Genomic DNA, 19,633 nt, shown 5'->3' with positions numbered 1-19,633 from the left:
CAGGGTGTTTCATTTATCTCAGGATTTATCTAGAGACCGAAACTAGCGGGAATATCAACAAACGATAAATATTTTCAAAATGACGGCACTTTCGGAAATACCTAAGCATTCTTTATTCTACGTGAAATTTCAGTTTTTTGATACCCACATATCTATATCTACAATTTATGGCTTTTAAGTTATTGTGACTTTTAAAAACCAATGGCGGATGCAGACAGTACCATGAAAATTGATTACTTGAAAACGGTTGTAGTTATGGCAACTCGTTTTTGCCAGTCCACAACAGAGAAAGAATAGGAGTTTCCTTTAGTGTACTTAAAAAAGTTAAGTTGCGTGCGACCGCACCTATGAAGATCCAAATTTAAGAAACTTCAAAGACTAAATTATATTTTTGATCAAATTGGCCACTACAAAGGGGAAAATATAGACAATATAGAAAAAATTATACAAAAGTTCATACACATTTTCACAATACCCAAATTCGACACAAAATTAGACTTTTTATCCGAACAACAAAACAAAACTTGGCTTGATTTGACTTTTTAGCGCATTTCCACAAAAATAAAAAAAAATGCGCTATTGTGGCCACTTTGTTCGTCCGTCCGTCCTCTCGTTTTGCGACGCTACTAGTTCTTTATCTTAAGAGCTATTGTTCTACTTTTTTCGCTATTTGGTTCGTTATGGTGTCGAGTCTTGTACCAAGGAAGGAATTTTTTCTGTAACGCTTACAAAAAAAGTTATTGTAAAAAAAACAAAAAACCGTTTTTTACATGTTCCATAATTTTACACTTTTGCCGTTTATTAACGATCCTAGAGATCGTTTATAATTTTGTATTGCTGTCTGTCGTCTGTCTGTTGGTCTGTCCGTCTGTCCCTGTATCTGTCCGTGTGAACGATAACTTTGTTTAGAAATGTCCGATCGCTTTTACATCTCCGGTAGTTAATAATTGAATTGCATGAAATTCAACATGGGCATAGCTTTAGCCATATAATACGCAATGCCAAAAGTTGAGTCGAATCGATTCAAAATTCACAGTGCCCTTTTCGCATCTCGACCATTTATAAACCGAATTGCAAACTTTTTACTTATAAAAGTATTTGAATGAAATTTGATACATAGGCACTTGGAATAAAGGAAAATCAAACGCCAATTTCAAAATTTGGTTTTGCGCGTGCGCAGTGCCAACTTTTCTATTTATGGAAGAATTTAAATGAAATTTGATACATAGGCACATGGAATAAAGGAAAATCAAACGCCAGTTTCAAAATTTGGTTTTGCGCATGCGCAGTGCCAACTTTTTTATTTATGGAAGAATTTAAGCGAAATTTGATACATAGGCACTTGGGATAAAGGAAAATCAAACGCCAATTTCAAAATTTGGTTTTGCGCATGCGCAATGCCAACTTTTTTATTTATGGAAGAATTTAAACGAAATTTGATACATAGGCACTTGGAATAAAGGAAAATCAAACGCCAATTTCAAAATTTGGTTTTGCGCATGCGCAGTGCAAACTTTTTTATTTATGGAAGAATTTAAACGAAATTTGATACATAGGCACTTGGGATAAAGGAAAATCAAACGCCAATTTCAAAATTTGGTTTTGCGCATGCGCAGTGCCAACTTTTTTTATTTATGGAAGAATTTAAACGAAATTTGATACATAAGCACTTCAAATAAAGGAAAATCAAACGCCAATTTCAAAATTTGGTTTTGCGCATGCGCAGTGCCAACTTTTTTATTTAATGGAAGAATTTAAACGAAATTTGATACATAGGCACTTGGGATAAAGGAAAATCAAACGCCAATTTCAAAATTTGGTTTTGCGCATGCGCAGTGCCAACTTTTTTATCTATGGAAGCATTTAAGTGAAATTTGATATTTAGGCGCTTGGAACAAAGGAAAATCTAACATTAGTTTTAAAATTTAGGTTTGCGCATGCGCAGTTCCAACTTTCTTATTTAGAAAAGCATTGAAATAAAATTCTTCTCATAAACTGAAATTGAAGTAGCACGTCAAAAATGGATTGCCCATGTGCAACGCTATCTTTCATATTTGTGGGCGGATTTTTACGATTTTAACAGAAGTTGCATCTTACAAATGGGAAATGAATGCAAGTGGAAATGCGCTTTATGTAAATCGTTTACGATTACTTTTTAACTTGTTATATAAAGTGTCGACCAGCTTGTAGGTAACACTTTCTTAAATGTTATGAGCACACGAACTAGAACTAAGTCCGATTTTTCTCCATATTAAAGTGGTTAAAATTTCTTATGCAATGTGATTATGTGTATCTAAATGAGTAATTGACAACTTTACGATTGTTTATTTGCTCAGATAAAAGCCGTTCGTTGCGCGCGTGTATATGGAAATTAAAGAAGAATCTCAAACGATTTTCAGTAGGGGAATTGCTTGCCACTCAGCTCGCATTCGGAAACCAGACTTTTAATCCGGCTCATAATCAATAGCACCGATCCTTGCACTCGTTGGTGAAAGTTTGACATCGCTATCTCTTTTCGTTCTCGAGTTACAAGACGAACAGACCGAGAAACAGACGGACTAAACCATCAAATAGAGTTTTTTTAAGGCTTTTAGATATGCGGTTTTTTAAACCTTTGTTTAGTAAAAAAAATTATTTGGTCCCTCTACTCAACATTTTTAGATAGTAGGTACTATGTCAAAAATAACGTTTACTCACAATCGGTTAGTATTATCTGAATTCCTAACCTTCAAAGCGGTTGCGAAGCGACTCATTACTCACCTTAGCCGGGAAAATTACTTTCCCGGCTAGCTGTCACTTTCCCGGCTAGCATCTATCACTTTCCTTTCCTGCAAATGCCATTCAAATTGTCCTTATAAGAATCAATTGAGTATGTATTTAATTCCTAGTCGTTTCAACTGCAGAATATCTCCACCTGTATCTGCTAGTAACGTTGCTGAAGTGCGTCTAAAGCAATGCCTTGTAAACCCATTGACATTTTCCAATTTTAAGAAAGCTGCTATCTTTTTGGGGAAATTTGTTATGAAAAATGCGCTTGACTGACAAATTTAAACAAAATTGTTAAGTTGCCTAGTAACGATGTCACAGATACCTATATTCCTTACAATAATTACGAACTATTACAAATTCTGCTACATATTTTACCTTAAATGATCGATCGTGAGTAAAATAGTATACAAACTTCGCTGGTCAGTGGTTCATAACCAACGCCTCGCGATTATACCTCACCACCTTAAGCCCTCGGGGTAGGTAATGAACCACCTCCCAGCTCGGTATGTAATCTACTATTACAGCCCAAATTATCATTACTTACCTACCAATTTTTTTCTATATGAGACCTGTTATTATTTGAGTAGGGGTAGCGTTCTGGTCATCGCTTACCTCAAACTAAGTGGTACATAAATAAAGATTTTAGGCAAGGATACAATGGACGGTAAAATTAATTCTTGCTCTGTAGTACATTTGTTAAATGTCAATCTTTCTGTAAATCAACGAGATTGAAAGAACCTATGTAACTATTACAGAAAATAAACATTATTATAAATAAACAAAATACGTATTTTACCAAACAAGAAAAATACATCCATAATGCGCCACGAGTGTGATGGTTTGTATTTTTAACACAATAGATGCAAATCACAATTGAAGTACAGTTTCCCACAAATAGCAATGGAATTAATGGAAAATATTTTAATATAAACCTTGACATGTTTACCGCTTGTCTGAAAAACGACTTTTCCGTAAGTAGGTACAGCTCAGAATTGCTATTTTTACGAGTTAGACATTATTTAAAACTATTACGATTAAATAGATGTTTAATGAAATTGTTCCTTTAATTAAATTTTTACACGAGTAAATTTTGTAACAGTGTAGATAGAGGATAGTAACAAATAGGTATTCAAATCAAAACGGAACAAATGGAAATATATCGACACCTTATTTCTACATACTACTCGGAGCTAAACTCGGTAACAGTAGGTAGGTACTTTTTTTTAGCGCATTTTCCAAGGAAGTTGGGTGCGCTATTGCAGCCACTTTCTCTGTCCGTCCGTCTGACCGAGGTCTTTACTACTCCTACAGTTTTCAAGATATTAAGTTCGTTCTTTTTGCATTCGGTAGCGTATAGCTATAGCACCTGAGCCAAGGAAAATCTTGACAATTAAACTGCCCAATGTCAACTTCCTTATTTATTAATATATTTTGTTGAAATTTTAACCACAGATAGGTGAAGGCAAATATACCGCATATACTAAAAATCAGTTGTGCAGAGTGCGCAATCGCAACTTTCTTATTTATGGGATATTTCTTTGAAACTTTAACCAAAGTTGCTTTTAGTGTAAGCAAACGTATCGCATATTGTAAACATCAGATTAATGCGCGCATGCGCAGTATCATCTGTTATTTATCGTTGATATCTTTTTGAAATTTTAATCACACATGCTTTTGTTAAAGGCAAACATAACTGATATTGCAAAAATTAGGTGTGCGAATGTGCAGTCAGTATCGAGGTCAGTACCAACTTCTTTATTTTAAAGATATTTCTTTGAAATTTTAACCATATATTCCTCTAGTAAAAAATCACCAGCGCACATAACTATGGCCTTTTGGGAAGTACTGATCATTCATGGAAAATGCGCTGATGTTACTCAGGGCGAAAACCGTTTTACTTGTTTGTATTTTTATACACCCCACTATTTTTCATTAAACTGTATAGACTTCGACGATAGGCGATCCATTTGAAAAAGAATGGGTAAGGATCTCGTGCCTACCGGTATTTTTTCCTGGTCCTAGCATTAATATTATTATAGGAGGAAAATACGCTCTCGTCATTTATGTTTGCATAATGACTTTTTAAACTTGTTACTTGTTTTATTCATTCTGGAAGCCGTTTCAGGTGATGCAAAAATGTTCCCATTCGCACTTCAAAATTAGTTTAAATAACCTTTAAACCGAGCTTTAAACAATTCGTTGAGTGATCGTTGAATAATCGCTATTGCAACAGCATGTAATTTTTGCATACTGGCAAACATTAAACTTTATTACAGCATAAATGTTAATTTCAATTTGTCGTAGTAATGACGTTAATTGGCTGAAAGTATATTATTATATTATTTTACATGTTCACAGAATCGCACGGGAATCGCAAAGGAGAATAAGAAATTTTCATAAATAAAGAAGTTTTCTTGTTTCATTGGCAGTCTTTTAGAAACCGCTAGAAACATGTCTGCAAAATGGTTCTCCAAATGATTGTAGAAATTTGAAAATAACTTTTTCGGAATCTTGAAAAACCTCTAAGATCTCCCTATAAAAAGTGCAGAATAATTAATTTTGGGTCCCAAATACCCTCTTTAGAAACCCTTTTGGAAATATTGTTAAAAATAAATATTTTGTATAAAATTTTTATTGAACATTCTTCTAAAATTTAAAAAAAACTTCCTTGGACCTTGGAGTTTGACGGAATATGACTTTAAACTTTTTTTGAAATTTCTCAAGAACAAGTATTCCTTTGTACTCCGATGTTCTGTGCGTCAATATTTAAAAAAATTTTGTTCAGGGGGTTGTAACCAAATTTTGAGTACCTTATCAATGAGGCTGATTTCTGCGTCCATTCACATATTTTGTGCCTTCATACAACGGAAGATACACATTTACTACTAATGACGAAGGTTTCCGTTTGAAATCAAAGCTGCATTTGATCTGAACTCCTTCTGTGACTTACTTTCATGTTTGTTTTTTATATGTACCTACTTACGCTCGCCTAAATATGGAAATTTCGAGGGAAATTTTAATTTGAGATTACCACTTAAATGTTAAGTTCCCGATCAAATATCTTACATTACAATTCATTTAAAATTGAGGTTAGGTCCGATAAATGTTTATTTCCCCCCGTATCTCTTAAGCGAGCGAATATTTCAAAATCTTGTTACCATTTTAAATTTGACCCACATGACGCCTATAGATATTACTTTTTTGATAAATTACCGAGATTACCCTATAAAAGTGTCGAAAATGGGACACCCTGTACAGTGTCGAATTACGAATTACTTAGTAGGTAGCCCAAAATTATGACTACAAAGAATTAGCTAGTTAGAGATTTTGCTGCTATTAAAGGACGCAACGGGAAGCAAAGACCGGTTTTAAGATATGAACTTGTAACATTAACACATAGTCATAGAGTCTGGCGTCACATAAAAGAGTAAACCAAACTAGGCTCGCCCGGCAACTTTGGAATTGGCGGTGTGGGTTTAAAAGTTTAGTATGTGATTTAAGAATAAAAACGAATAAATACCGCGATATATTTTTTGAATGTTTTCAACCACTTCTATTGAAAAAAATGAACTTTTTAATAATAATAATAATTTAATCGTAAAATCGCGATAACAATCGACACGTCACAAGTATAAATTTAACAAATAATATAACGAATAGGACAACCAAATGTATATTATAGTAATCATAGCCTTAAGCCTACCTTACGGCTAGCCTACAAAACTTAACGGTATAAAACTAATTTTGATATACATTTTATACAATCCCTGTCATTGGATAAAAAGGCAAACTCGTATAAATTATCGACAACGGATCGGGTGTAGAATGAAAAATTTTAAAATATACCGGAAGGAACAATCTCACTTTCACATTTCAAGTTCTTACTTATGTACTGTAATGGCCATTTCTCACATTTTTCTCGAAAATCCTCTACCTAGGTAAGTTTTGAAAAATAATCTTTTATTCTTTTCGTCCCAAAAAAAATTTCCTTCAGAAGTACCCATGGAAGGAAACCGTGACCACGTAGTCAGAGATGAATTTCCGTTCCCTAAAAAATTTCGGTTGTTTCTTCTCCATGGGCGACGATTTTAATACGTTCGTGTTACAACATAAATATAACGTTTATTTCTGACTCCGTTTACGGTTCCAATAAAATTTTTACTTTACGTGAATCCCCAATTAAGCCGATCGTGCTCAAAAAGAGAATCTATTAATATTCCATTAAAACCTAAATAAGAGCACGTGTCGTGGACACTCTGTAAAGCGTCTAAATATGTCACTCTTATCTCCCAAATATTATGGCGCTAATCTGTGCAATAGTAATTGGTTAGGTACTGTAGAAGTAAACGCACGTGGCACTGGCTTCCCTAAAAAAACGACTTTGTTTCTCAACACATTTTACCATCAATGAAAATGAGACATAATGAACTTGGGATCTAAAATAGATACCAGTATTTACAAATTAGGTATCGAATGACTAAGAACATTATAAACAAGTGAATCTGCGAATAAATGTCAAAATAGAAATATTTTTTTTCTTTGTCACCTAATTAGGTATATCATGATGGTTGTACGCAAAGATCGTCCAAATATTGATTTTTCAAGTTTAAACGTACTTCGCGTGGGTAACAGAAAGTTAAATGTATTCTATGCGAGATGTTCGTAGTGTGGCTATCCACGTGGTTCTCATGCACCTGTAAACCGGCCGGCGAGAGTAGGTGCGAGCAGCGTTGCACGGGATGTAGCGCTACTCTGGCGCCCCGCCGAGCTATAACCATCCCCCTATAGTATATACTTCGCTCGTTGCGTCGAGTCCATTCCCCGTTAGGACAGATTTTTTTTCTAACTTTAACTAAACTTACGCTCTATTTTGTACGTTAACGTCTCACACTGTTGAAAACCTAATACCGTTTTTAGGTAACGAGTCGATTCCTGAGGAATTTTCTTACGCAATATTTTCAAGTTGTAGGAACAAATTAAAGCAGATTCAACAATGAATTTTTTTTCTTGATGTGTACACTAAGGTGGCATATACGAAGTCTCAATCTCGTCCACTACGTACTAATTTTTTTTAAATATATAAAGAATTCTCTAATGACTACAGCAACATACGTAATTGTTAACTGTGAGGTGTCGAAATCGGATTTGAAACGGTACCTAGTCACGTGCCCATAATTAACTACAAACTACTCAAGTCGCGTTTTGGGAACTTTTTTCAGATGCACACTTACTTGTCAATTTTACACATAAAATTCAAATTCCGAAAAAAACAACAAAAATTTGAGGTTGTGACTCATGCACAAAATTGTTTATACCAATCTCAGAAATATTGGTACCACTTACAACACATTTTTTTTCGTATTACCAAAATTCATTGTAGTTCAGTACAAATTTGCAAACGCGTACACAAAAACAAAAAAATTGCATAGTCGTTATACATATTCGATCAAACCAAGGAAATTAAAAAAATACAAAAATTTGAAAGACCGAAAAATAAAAAAACATTCGCGATGTCCAACTATACCTCCGCCACGACCACAGAAAATAGCTAAAAATTAAAATTCAAAATTTCCACAAATTTACCCTCAAAAATCCATAAAAACGATCCAAAATTGATGTTCCACCTTCCACGTAAACCATCACTATACACTTATACAAAATGTAACTATGTCAATAAATATACATTGTAGAACATGGTAGTAGTCGGTAGGAGCCGAGGTAAGAGCCTAATTTTTGAGTCTGGTGGCTACGTACTCCAAACATTTTCCGTTTCTTTTTTTATTCTTTCCTTTGGCAATAGTTTCTAGGTAGCTAGGTGTTATCCGACAAAACTATTACAGTACTATTATACAGTGTGTCCAACATAAGGATGTCATGGGGATCTCCGAAACCATAGAAGATAGGAAAATGGTTAAGATGCTGTAAAGAAAACCCGAAAATTCCGATTACGATATGCAAAAAAAAACGAAACTTGCCGATTTCGATTTTATTTTGATGTTAGAAAAAATAAAAAACACTTTCTCATGGCCACTTTTTGAGCTCTACAAGACAGCGTTGAGAAATTTTCAATCCACCGTTTCGTTTCGAAAAAATCATCATTAACTTTACTTTTGATATAGCCCGTAAAAAGAAACACCTGCTGTATTGGGTAGCAATTTTATATTACGAATACAACGACGTACGGCACGGGAAAACCAAAAGTTGGAAACAGTTGGTTTCAACAGGATGGTGCCCTAATCGTGCGAAAATACCTATCGTACAAATTTCCTAGAAAATGGAAAATATATCCGATAGGTATTCTCGATTCTCGATACACGATTAGGACGCCCCTATCCTGTTGAAACCAACAGTTTCCCACTTTCGTTATTTTTCCCGTGCCGTACATCGTTGTATAATTGTATTAGTAATTTAAAAAATGCTATTCGATACGATATGTACTTTTTGTACGGGCCATATAAACAAATAAAGTTGATGATGATGTCTCCGAAACGAAACCTATTGAAAATCTCTCTCTGTCAAATAGTGGTACTGAAATAGTTATTTATATAACAAGAGCGCGAAGTTCAATTTCGCGCATTGAGACTGAAGGTATTTTGACGAGGCGAAGCCGAGTTAAAATATCAGTCAAATGCGCGAAATAACTTCGCGCTAGCGTTATATACAATATTTTTTCTACAACTGAACCGATTGTTAATTAAATTTGCTGTTTAAGTTCAACTTTGTCACGTGCGCGAAATACTTTTTTTCACTGTTGACGATTTCGCGCACGTTGTCAATAGCAACCTTACTTATTAATTAACCGTTTAAAAATCTAGTACTTCGCGTTTCGAAATCCGTCAGAAAATGACAGGTTTTTTTGACAGTTGTAGAAAAAAGTGTTTTTTTTGTATCTGTTCAAATAACATCAGGAAAAAATTCATAGATTTGGCAATTCATTTAACCATCGGAGACATTGGAAATGACCAGAGAAATGATAACCGTATAACGTCATATGTAAAACTTTTATTCACTTGAATCACTCGCAAATTCCCTCGTGTCGCAAACGTCAATCTTCTGAATAATAAACGTCACAACGTGCTCGTAATACTATCGAAGGAGATTTGCGAGAATTTTAGATTGGAATTAACAAAAGAATTGAGCACTATTAAGTAAGTACCGTATCGACAGTATTCGCAACTTTTCCTTAACTTTTCGATCGCGGCAGAGTACGGTACAATCGTCACTTGATGAGACACCGTTGTCTTTTGGCCTTGAACGAAACTCGTAACTTTGTACACATATGCGAAAACATAAACATTTCCAATGTTCGGAAGCAATCGGAATTTTCTGGTTTTCTTTGCAGCATGATAATAACTCGCAACTTGCGCGACTTTTTCCTAATGTGACTACCTTCATCTTCTATGGTTTCAGAGATTTCCATGACAAAACATCCTTATCTTGGCCACAGTGTATGTATTGAAAAGCTTTAAAAAAATGAAATCGATATAAAACATAAAAAATATACGTTATTTTTATCTTAACGTTGATAAAAAATCTACATACACCCATGAAAAACACGTAAAAAATCTATTAATCCATTTTTACATTTTTAAATAAATTTAATATAGTCGAGATCCTTTTGATCGAGCCATACAAGAATCTCATTTCTGCATCAATCGGATGCACAATATTTTAAACGTAAGCCTGTTGAGGGCCTAGAACAAGAGGGACAATAAATAAATAAATAAATAAATAGATATAAAAAAATTGCAATTTTTGAAACAAAAAAGGACTATACTTAAACTCGTACTTAAATGTGCATTTAAAGGTGGGTATGTCAGTATGTGTGGATCGTTTACCGATAACATAAAAATATAAAAAAAATAAAAAAATATTTTAAAAAATAGAAATTTATATTTATTTTGAGTAATAATCTGATGATCTTTCTTTTTCGCAAAGTGAGCACCTACGAGATTTTTTTATTTTAAAAATTTCGATTCTTGCAAATGCACATTAACGAGATTCATTGCTGATATCTGATACAAGATGAGTAATTTTTTTATTTTTATTTTTAAATTAATTTTTAACACATTAGGAAAGTACTAGTTTCAAGAATCGCACATATGCATTAAATTTTTTCTTAAAAAGAATTTTTTATTCATAAAATAAAATATGAATGTCTTTAAAAAAAATAGTAGGTCTTTGTTGATTGTCTCTTAAAATTATCGATAGCGCGATTCCAGTAAAACACTATTGATAAAATTTAATATCCCCTACGTTAGCACAGTCACATACAATATAAAATAACGAATGACTTATTTATCCAGGATGCCTCGGCTAACATTTTCACCATCGAAAAAATTCATAGAAATTCACAAAAAATGCTCGAAATTTGCAGAGGCACTAAACGTTAGATCTGATTAGAGAATGAAATAAACTTTCAACTCGACTTTCAAACTCGCTTTCAAATAATCAGATATTTTTTTAAGGGGATGTTTCCAGCAATTTTTCCAGAGGTTTAGTAGTGGGGTGCAAATTTTACATGTAGTATGAAATTTAAAAAAAATAAATCCGAATTAAATAAAACTTTTTCAAAAATCAGGATTTTTATCAACACTGCTTTTAGGTACAAACCGAGGTAGAAACAGATGTTTTCCATTTTACAAACACCATTCATTAACATTGAATTAAAATAGTTTTTATAATACAATTTGTGAAGATTGAAAAACTCCATTACTTACCTACTTTTAAATCATAGGTATAGTTTATACTAACATTAAGCAAATACCTAATCGATTTAATAACGTTGTTTTTGGTAGTTTTTATCGTGTAGCAATTTCCTAAATTTTCCATTCAAAAAACTGAACGCAATCAGAATTGTTAAGATTTTTACCCGAAGAATAGGCCGAATTGGGAATACCTACCTACCAAATACCTAATTTGGGTGACCACAATGATAACAGCATAACGTTCCCTAGGAAAACTAACGAAACGTAAGTTTATTTGTTTTTATAGAAACGTGATAATCTGCCGGTAGCAAATCTTATCACATGCTGCGATTTGCGGTACTTTGTTTATTTCCCGCAAAAAATCGATAGAGGTGTGACAAAAATTAGGTCCGGTTGTATCTATGCGTGGGATTTACGCGAGGTATTTAAATAAGTAAAAAATGGCGAGTAGATATTTGCAAACGAGAAAAAATAAAGATGGGACTTGACGCGACGACTATCGTATACACTTATTGAGCTAGCAGCGTTGTACCTCCTGAACGGCCCACACCAACCCCCGACTAGGGTAGAGGGTGGAGGGAGCCGTACAGGCGCCGACAAAAATATTTACATATCCTACTAATATTAAACTCTCTTATTTTATTGATTAATTAGCGATAATCCAAGTGGCAATTAAAAAAATTACAAAAATTATTGTACAAAAAAGTATCTTGGACGTAACGGTGCGCAACGTAAATACAGGGTGTACGCGTGATGTTAAAAGTTAGACGTTGAGTTTGCGATTATTTTGAGCTAGACTGGCAGAAACAGAGACATGCTGAAATATTATAAATACGTAAACTCACCCTGGATCCAGCCTGTCGACGGGAGATGGGCCGGTCATTTGTCCAGGCATCATACCATGACCAGGACCCATTGGCCCAGACATAGGATGACCCGGTCCTGGACCGAAAGGCGATCCCGGTGGCATTCCGAATCCGGGCGCTCCAAAAGGTTGCCCTGGTGATGCGAAATGGGGGTTACCACCGGGTCCCGGCCCTGGACCACCAACGAACGGTGGTCCAGATGATCCTGGTCTTCCAAAGGGTGGACCCCCGGCCGACGGCGAACCGAAGGGTCCCGGTCCAGGTCCGTTATAAGGTGGTCCGCCGCTGTTTGGAGGTGGTGGAAACCCTGCATTGCCTACGGACTGCGGCGGTCCGGGTCCGGGGGTTGAGGAACCCGACGGTGCCGGTGACGCGGTATATTGTGGAGTCGTCGAACCTGGTGGTGGGCCTTGGTACGGCGGTGCGCCCGCTGGAGAACCTGCCCCCGCCGGCGGGCCTTGAAACGGTGATGGCCCCTGGAAGCCCGCCGGCGGCCCGGAAAATGAATTGGAGTTTGGGGCAAAGTTTTGGGGTTCTGAGCCGGGCGGCGGTCCCTTCCAGGTAGTGGCGGGGTCCTCCAGGGCGACAGGCAGCGTGATGGGGGGCGCTACGCGGCGGCTAAGGCCTACAACAAACGAATTCCGTAACATAGAACCGCTGCCAGATAGACGTTCGAACGAATTTTACAACGTGAGGTTAAGTACGTGCTGTTTCTAACCTCTACAGCCACGTAATTAAGTCAATATTCTAGTAAATAATACACAAATTCATAGAGAAAAATTGTTTACATTTTGTTTTACGTTGTGCCACTCGCCCCTGTCTCATTCTTCGAGCTTTTTCGAGTCAAATTTAAGAATAATCCGCACTCTACTTTTACGAACTGATGTATAGCTGTTGTAACTTTGTTGGTTTCGCACTAAACTTATATCGAACACGCATTCTTCCACAAACGAAGTCACTCGTGTATATCGCGGCATTTTAAAATTACGTCGAATTTTTCTATAACAATTTCTCGCTTCTCGTAAATTCGTAAATCACAAAATCTAAATACAACATCTCAAGAAACACCTCAAGTAAACACTGTTAAACTCGAACCAGGGCGCATGTTTACGCTACCGCCATTTTTGTTACTACGTAAGATAGGCACCGGCATTACCGACTCTTTTTTAAAAGACACCGCGAAGCAACCGGAATTTTGAATTCGAACAACAAATCAGAAAATTTGAACGAAACGACGAACGTGATTTAATTTGTGTAATGTGTGAGCTTACTGCTGAAATTGAAAAATGTTAGCGCGAGCGTTACGATAATCTTTCACTTTTTTTACAGTAATTTGTCACGTGAAAAGTTTTGCGGTGAATTACTGCCAAAACCTTTTCATTTGGGTTTATGAAAAGTCAGAAACGCCCACCTCCATCCACGACGTCGCGTTATCCCTTTCTTATCAGGTTGTTACGAAAATGGGGTCAACTTTCTTTTTTCTTCGGCCTTCTGCAGAAATTATCTTGGGAGAATCCACGAAGTGCTGCCATTTTTAACGCCGCACGACGCAGTCATACCGAGTTGCAGCTGGGACATGCACTTCCATTGCCAACATCGCTTCCGTGAAACGAAGATACATCCTCGCCGCCGGTTTGAATTCAAACACTCGTAAAAATCACTCATAGCAAACGATCAAACTTGTGCACTAAGTCTCGAATAATATTATGAGAATAATTATCGATTAAATTTTTTTCAGCGGTATGATACGTAAGTAAACTTTTTTTTGTTGCACATCTTCTTTCAAGAACCAAGTCAACGGCGGTTGACAGTGTCACCCTAAAAATCAATAAGTTCACCGCCCCTTTATCCCTTCCCCACCCTCTGTTCATTCAGCAACATCACTATTATCATTACTACACATCGCGTCAAAATATCGCACGGGTCGAACTGTTCGCAATTTTTTTCCTTACGTTTTAGGGGACAAATCTCTCCTATATCTCATATATTCAAAAGGTTACTGTAGAGAATCGTATTGCCACGTTTGAAGTGAATTTAATAAGTGGAGCAACTTCTACACCGGTAGCTGCTAATCGGAATAAGTATGAACTGCCGCGCGCTTATAGCGTGACTTTACACTGTTGGTCGCTTGATGGCATAAAAAAGCATAGAGTAGAAAAGTGCGAGCGACCGCACACGGGCTGATTGAACAATAGAGGGGATGTTTGGAGCTGGTGACAATTTGACATCAATGCTCATTACCATGCACGCTACAGTCCCTTTTGTACATCACAACCCAACTAATTACTTACTCGAAGTCGATATAGTAAACTGGCACCGTTATTCGGCAATTTAAAATCTTGCAGTCTAATTGAGAAATTTAAGCCTCGCTCTTTGCTAGAAGATTCTGTATAATTTTATGTTTTTATTTAAAAAAAAAAGCCTTCCTGACGTGAATATGTGACCAAAGCATGTCAGGTTAGAGAACCCTCCTTGGATATATATCATTCAAGGTTTACTACAATGAGACCGGGAGGCCTTGAGACGAACTGAATTTATTGTGTATGCCATGTTTATCAGAGAGCGGACAAGTTTCACTTCCCGATTTTTTTCTACCAACAATGAATAGAAGAATTTTCAAATAAGTAACCGTCTTTGCCACTTGTTTACAAGCACAATTCTCAAACGAAATAATTCTGTTTACCTAACTTACAGGTGTAAAATATTTTTCTGAGTAATTTGTAGGTATAACAAATATTATTTCATATTTCTTTTATTTGATATTTAGGAACAGTTATTAAAGTGCATAAATTAGTTTCATAAGATAAGTAAGATTATTCTATCATAATACCTGCATATCTTTTTAATTGATGATCTTTTGCGTGAACGTTGCTTTGTGCTACGGCGCCGACCAGTCTCCTTGATCGTAAGCTACTGAGACCCACAGTATTCGTCTTGTCCACAGTATTTGTTTTTCAAAAAACGGCTCCGTAGGAAATGGTACTACCTATAAGCTACCTACAACACAAAAATTCGCTTGTTTCTTTAATCTTGTAGTCGTAATAATTACAGTAGTCAGTAGACTCGCGTTTATGTGAACATTCGCATATATGAACATTCAGTCAAAACATTCCTATTGATTACTCTGTAGTATACTCTCAGAGTAATGTGAACAGTTATTATTGCAGGTTCAGACTTGCTTGCAATGCAACTGTTTATTAGCCATTTTTGTAGCAAGTGCAGAGGCACATACTGTACTATGCGATCAAGAATGAGTTGCTGTAGAGTCGCCAGTCACCTTTGGAATTTTTGTTTGCATGGGAAATCGTACCAAAGGCGTCGCGACCGCCACTCATTTTTGATCGCTCGTTATATTATAAAAATAAATATTTTACATGCCTTTGGTAGTGTGAGCAATCTTGAAAACATGAACTATGGAATTTTTTGAATTCCTATTAACGAGAGCCTACGGTATAATTTAATTTTCCTCTGCAGTCAATGCATATTTCTGCATACGCGAAAACCAATCTGAAAAACATTCTCTCCAACCTTGCCGCGTTAGGTTCTGTACTAACGAGCGACGAAAAGGATTTTGGACTTTCTGACCGTCCGTCCGTTCGTCCATCCGTCCGTCCGTCTGTGGACACGATAACCCGCTAACGATTTCAAATTTTCCAATTCTCCTTTCAGCAATAGGTAGACAATGGTCAAGGGTCAAGGAACTACTTAATTAAATTTTGGTCAATATTCGTCAATCGGAAGTGACTTTGTCGCTCGATTGTCTATATTGGTGCAGTTTATTTTAATTTTAAAATTAGCAAAGATTGCACGCTATGCGAAGTGCGAACAGTGGCAGGGATAGAGTAACCGACTAACCGTTGAGAGAAGGAAAGGAATTATTTACTCAATGGTGAATGGAGTAACTGAAATTCTGTGTAAAAAGGTTCAGAAAGAAAGCTCAAAAGAGTTTGAATTCAGGTAAGCCGTTTTTTTAAACTCGGCCTTAAACTTAACTTAACACAAAGTAACTGTCTTTTACAGTTATTTTCACTTACAAATTCACTGAGTGCCCTGAAAAAATTGATTAAAGTTTGTTGTTTGTTGAATTGAATTGAATAGTAATGGGAATGGTGCCATATAGCTAAAGCAACCCTCAATTTTTTAGCGCATTTTTTAAAAGTTAAAAAAAATGTGCTATTGTTTGCGTTTTGTCCGTCCGGACCCATTTCTGCCGTTTGAACTACTTCTAGGGGAATGGTTCTAGAGTCCTGGAATTTGTTGCATTAGGTAAGCCTATACCTTGAAGGTGTGCCAGACGGCCATCAAATTTCGCTGTCAAAAAGGGCCCCCCACCCCCACGAATTATTTCCGGAGATGCTGTTTTTGGAAGTAAAACGTGCATAACTTTTACATATGACAACCAATTGGTCTCACATTTTGCATACGCATGCCTTTAGTGGGGGGGGGGGCACATTTTCTACCCTTCATTGTATTCTAATGAAAAGTCTCATCGAAATAAATTGGTTTGTGCAAACTATAACTTTACCGTGCGACTCTTTTTCGAGATTATAATTTTATCTCTCATTGTATTGTATTCTAATTAAAGGTCTCAACGAAAGGAACCGTTTTTTACCTACTACTGCCCTTGTTTCTGTCTTCTTATCAAAGTACGGGGGAGAAGGAGGGGGGTAGTGGAATTAGTTTTTCCTTCATGGTACTCTAATGAAAGGTCTCAACGAAAGGAATTAATTTCTACCAACCACAGCCCTCCTCCTCGACCTCTTATCGTGATCGGGTATATTCCCTTAGGTATACCTCAAGAACGGATTGTCGGAGGAGGGTACTCACAAAGGGCGATTGAGACGTCTGCAAGAAATATATCCATTGGTGATGTCAAAACAAAAGCTATTTCGGTAAACAAAATGCGCTTTATCTGCACAAGAGTTGTGCACAATTTATAGGTACTTGTTTTGTTTTGTGTTGCGGTGTACCCGTAAGTTTAATTAGGCTATGAATAGCAAAAGTTTTAAAGTTTAAATAAATATCAGATACGGTGGTATTCTAGATTGTAGCAATTTGCATTAAAATACAACATATAAATAATTCCATCGACAACTAATTTCAAATTCTTAATAAGCTTGATAGTTTTCGTTCAACGTAAATTTTAAATGATAAATTGACTATTGATTTGTACGATGTTCTTCCCATATTCATTAAAACTTAAACCGCTGTCTAGAATAAGTTCTAAATTTTTAACTGACCTAAACCAAGATATGTTGTCATTCATGCCAGATAACTGAAACTGCACACAACGTCACAACATGAGACTTGGGTTTCGGACCAACACAAACCGCTGTAGATTTTGAAGGGTTAAGTTTCAAACCATTGTTCTCACACCATTTTTGTCCACTAATTAGAGTTAATGTTGTCTAATCAGTGGACAAAAATGACATCTTTATGCGGACGACTTACAGTTTTATATAAACTATAAAGCACAGCGTAGCAAACATCATAAGATACTGTTGAGTTAATGTTGATGTCAGTATCTTATGATGTTTGCTACGCTGTGCTTTATGTAAAACTGTAAGTGGTCCGCATAAAGATGTTATTGCAAGTGAAGGATACATGCAGATTTCAAAAGTCAAAAGTGAAAACCAAGAAGAGTAGAGGACCCAGTACGCTCCCCTGAGGAACACCACTTTCAAGATTTATACTTTCAGATGTCACCCCCGACAATCTTTGTCTTTGAGATCTGTTAGTTAGATGAGCTCTGAACCAATTCAAGCTATCGTTATCGCAACATACGTACTTTAATTTAGCAACTAGCAGGCGACATGATTAACTAAATCAAATGCTTTATGCATTATGTGAGGAGAGCAGTAGTAGGTAGTACCTACTATATTTGTTTCTTTAAGCTGATTGATAGGTACTGGAATAATATTGGGGATCTTCCAAATATTCGGAACAGTTCTATTACGCAAAGAATCATTCAATAACTGACGTACCTACTGTATCCACGCAATGCAGCATGAGTAATATTAAGTGTGTAAGAGCGTCTTACGAATGGTACCTACACCCACCTTACAGTTTATCATCCCTATACCTTGGGATAGGGAAGGAGGGTAGGAATATAGGATCGTGATCTTCGTTTATTCAGTGATCGAGTTTGTTTGTACCCACTGTGACCAGACGTGATTGACGTTTGTGAAAGAGCGCACGCAGAGGGCTGAAGGGTCTTGGACAGGTGGTGCAGTATAGCCATGACTTTTTCGTAAACCCGGAAAAGACCGAGGTATTGTTTCATTTATGAATAGAAAGAGAGCGGACCATGATGGACTTACTCTTCGAGGACGTCAACTGGTTCTGAGGACTCGGTGCGTACTGTACCGTGCATATGTATGGTGATCTGCCATACTCAGGGCAACCTACAGGAAGTAGTTAGGTAAGGTACAGAGACTCGCCTGTTTGCGAGTTACTGCATGAACCCATGAAAACCACACCAACTTTGGCCATTGATGCACTTCTGGTACTAGAGGCTTTACACTTACACAGCTGTGGAGGTAAAGGCTTTGAAGGCTTCCATACGGCTAAACCATTGGGACGAGGGGAAGGATCGAGGCAGCATTGGGTACGGGCGGATCTGGAAGGATACCTTCAGGTCCGATCGGACCCTCGCAAAAAGGGATGTGATCCGGCCGGGCTGTCTTACTAAGACCCAAGGGTTATAAAGTCACTTTCCCGGATAGGGAGCAGTGGCTGAACCCCGTTGCCCGTTCCTCAAACCTGAGGGGCTCGTGCGGTTTGTAGACGGGCCCCTAACGGGCACGGGGTGATTTCAAACACTTCAACATCCGAGCCGCCTCGACGCGTATTGCTCGAGCAAAATTCCCGTGTACCTTCCCCGCAATGCTACGTGTCACTATCCTCAAGGGGCAGAAGAAACTACAAGGAGACTGACAAAGTGGGTCCGTCATACGAGCCAAATATATGCCTTAAAAGTTAAACGGAGAATCTCTACTACTCGAGCAGGTGTAACATCCTGATGATGGATGGAGTGAAAGATGAAAGACTGGATAGTCTGAAAAAGGTACGTGCGCACTCTATATCTATTTTGTTAGCAAACCTCAGATTCGGTTTCAGCACCCCAAAAAATATATGGAATCAAAGAAATCAAAACTACCCCTGGTAAAAATACAATTTAACTGGATTAATTACAACCTACATCGGGTTGATAACCGCCACTAGCAAAAAATTTCAGGGCTGCTAGCACCTAAATTAATGATTTCATTTCATGGTAGGTATACACCAAGC

General features: G+C 36.8%; 1 protein-coding gene across 2 annotated transcripts; it reads right to left on the bottom strand.

Moving 5' to 3' along the window:
• Nucleotides 1–11,653: 11,653 nt before the first annotated feature.
• LOC116167359 (proline-rich protein 2-like) lies at nucleotides 11,654–14,460 on the bottom strand. Of its 2 annotated transcripts, none has more exons than XM_031482707.1 (3): nucleotides 13,132–14,460; nucleotides 12,323–12,968; nucleotides 11,654–12,274 (listed from the first exon to the last, which is right to left on the bottom strand). In XM_031482707.1, exons 1-3 carry the CDS (start codon nucleotides 13,166–13,168, stop codon nucleotides 12,241–12,243), a joined length of 717 nt encoding a protein of 238 aa, XP_031338567.1. In that variant the 5' UTR covers nucleotides 13,169–14,460; the 3' UTR covers nucleotides 11,654–12,240. The 2 variants fall into 2 exon arrangements, with proteins under 2 accessions (XP_031338567.1, XP_031338568.1); XM_031482708.1 differs by having other exon boundaries at nucleotides 12,245–12,269.
• Nucleotides 14,461–19,633: the final 5,173 nt, after the last annotated feature.

The sequence above is a fragment of the Photinus pyralis genome, unplaced genomic scaffold (assembly GCF_008802855.1).
Source record: "Photinus pyralis isolate 1611_PpyrPB1 unplaced genomic scaffold, Ppyr1.3 Ppyr1.4_LG3b, whole genome shotgun sequence".
Lineage (NCBI taxonomy): Eukaryota > Metazoa > Arthropoda > Insecta > Coleoptera > Lampyridae > Photinus > Photinus pyralis.
Note: the sequence above shows the minus strand (reverse complement) of the source record. Positions and strands in the feature narration are given on the sequence as shown.

Coding starts and splice junctions, on each gene's coding strand:
- LOC116167359 (XM_031482707.1), bottom strand. CDS start 13,168: ATGAGACAGGGGCGAGTGGCACAACGTAAAACAAAAT. Junction 12,969..13,131: donor GGCACAACGTAAAACAAAAT/GTAAACAATTTT, acceptor CGTTTGTTGTAG/GCCTTAGCCGCCGCGTAGCG. Junction 12,275..12,322: donor GTCGACAGGCTGGATCCAGG/GTGAGTTTACGT, acceptor TGTTTCTGCCAG/TCTAGCTCAAAATAATCGCA.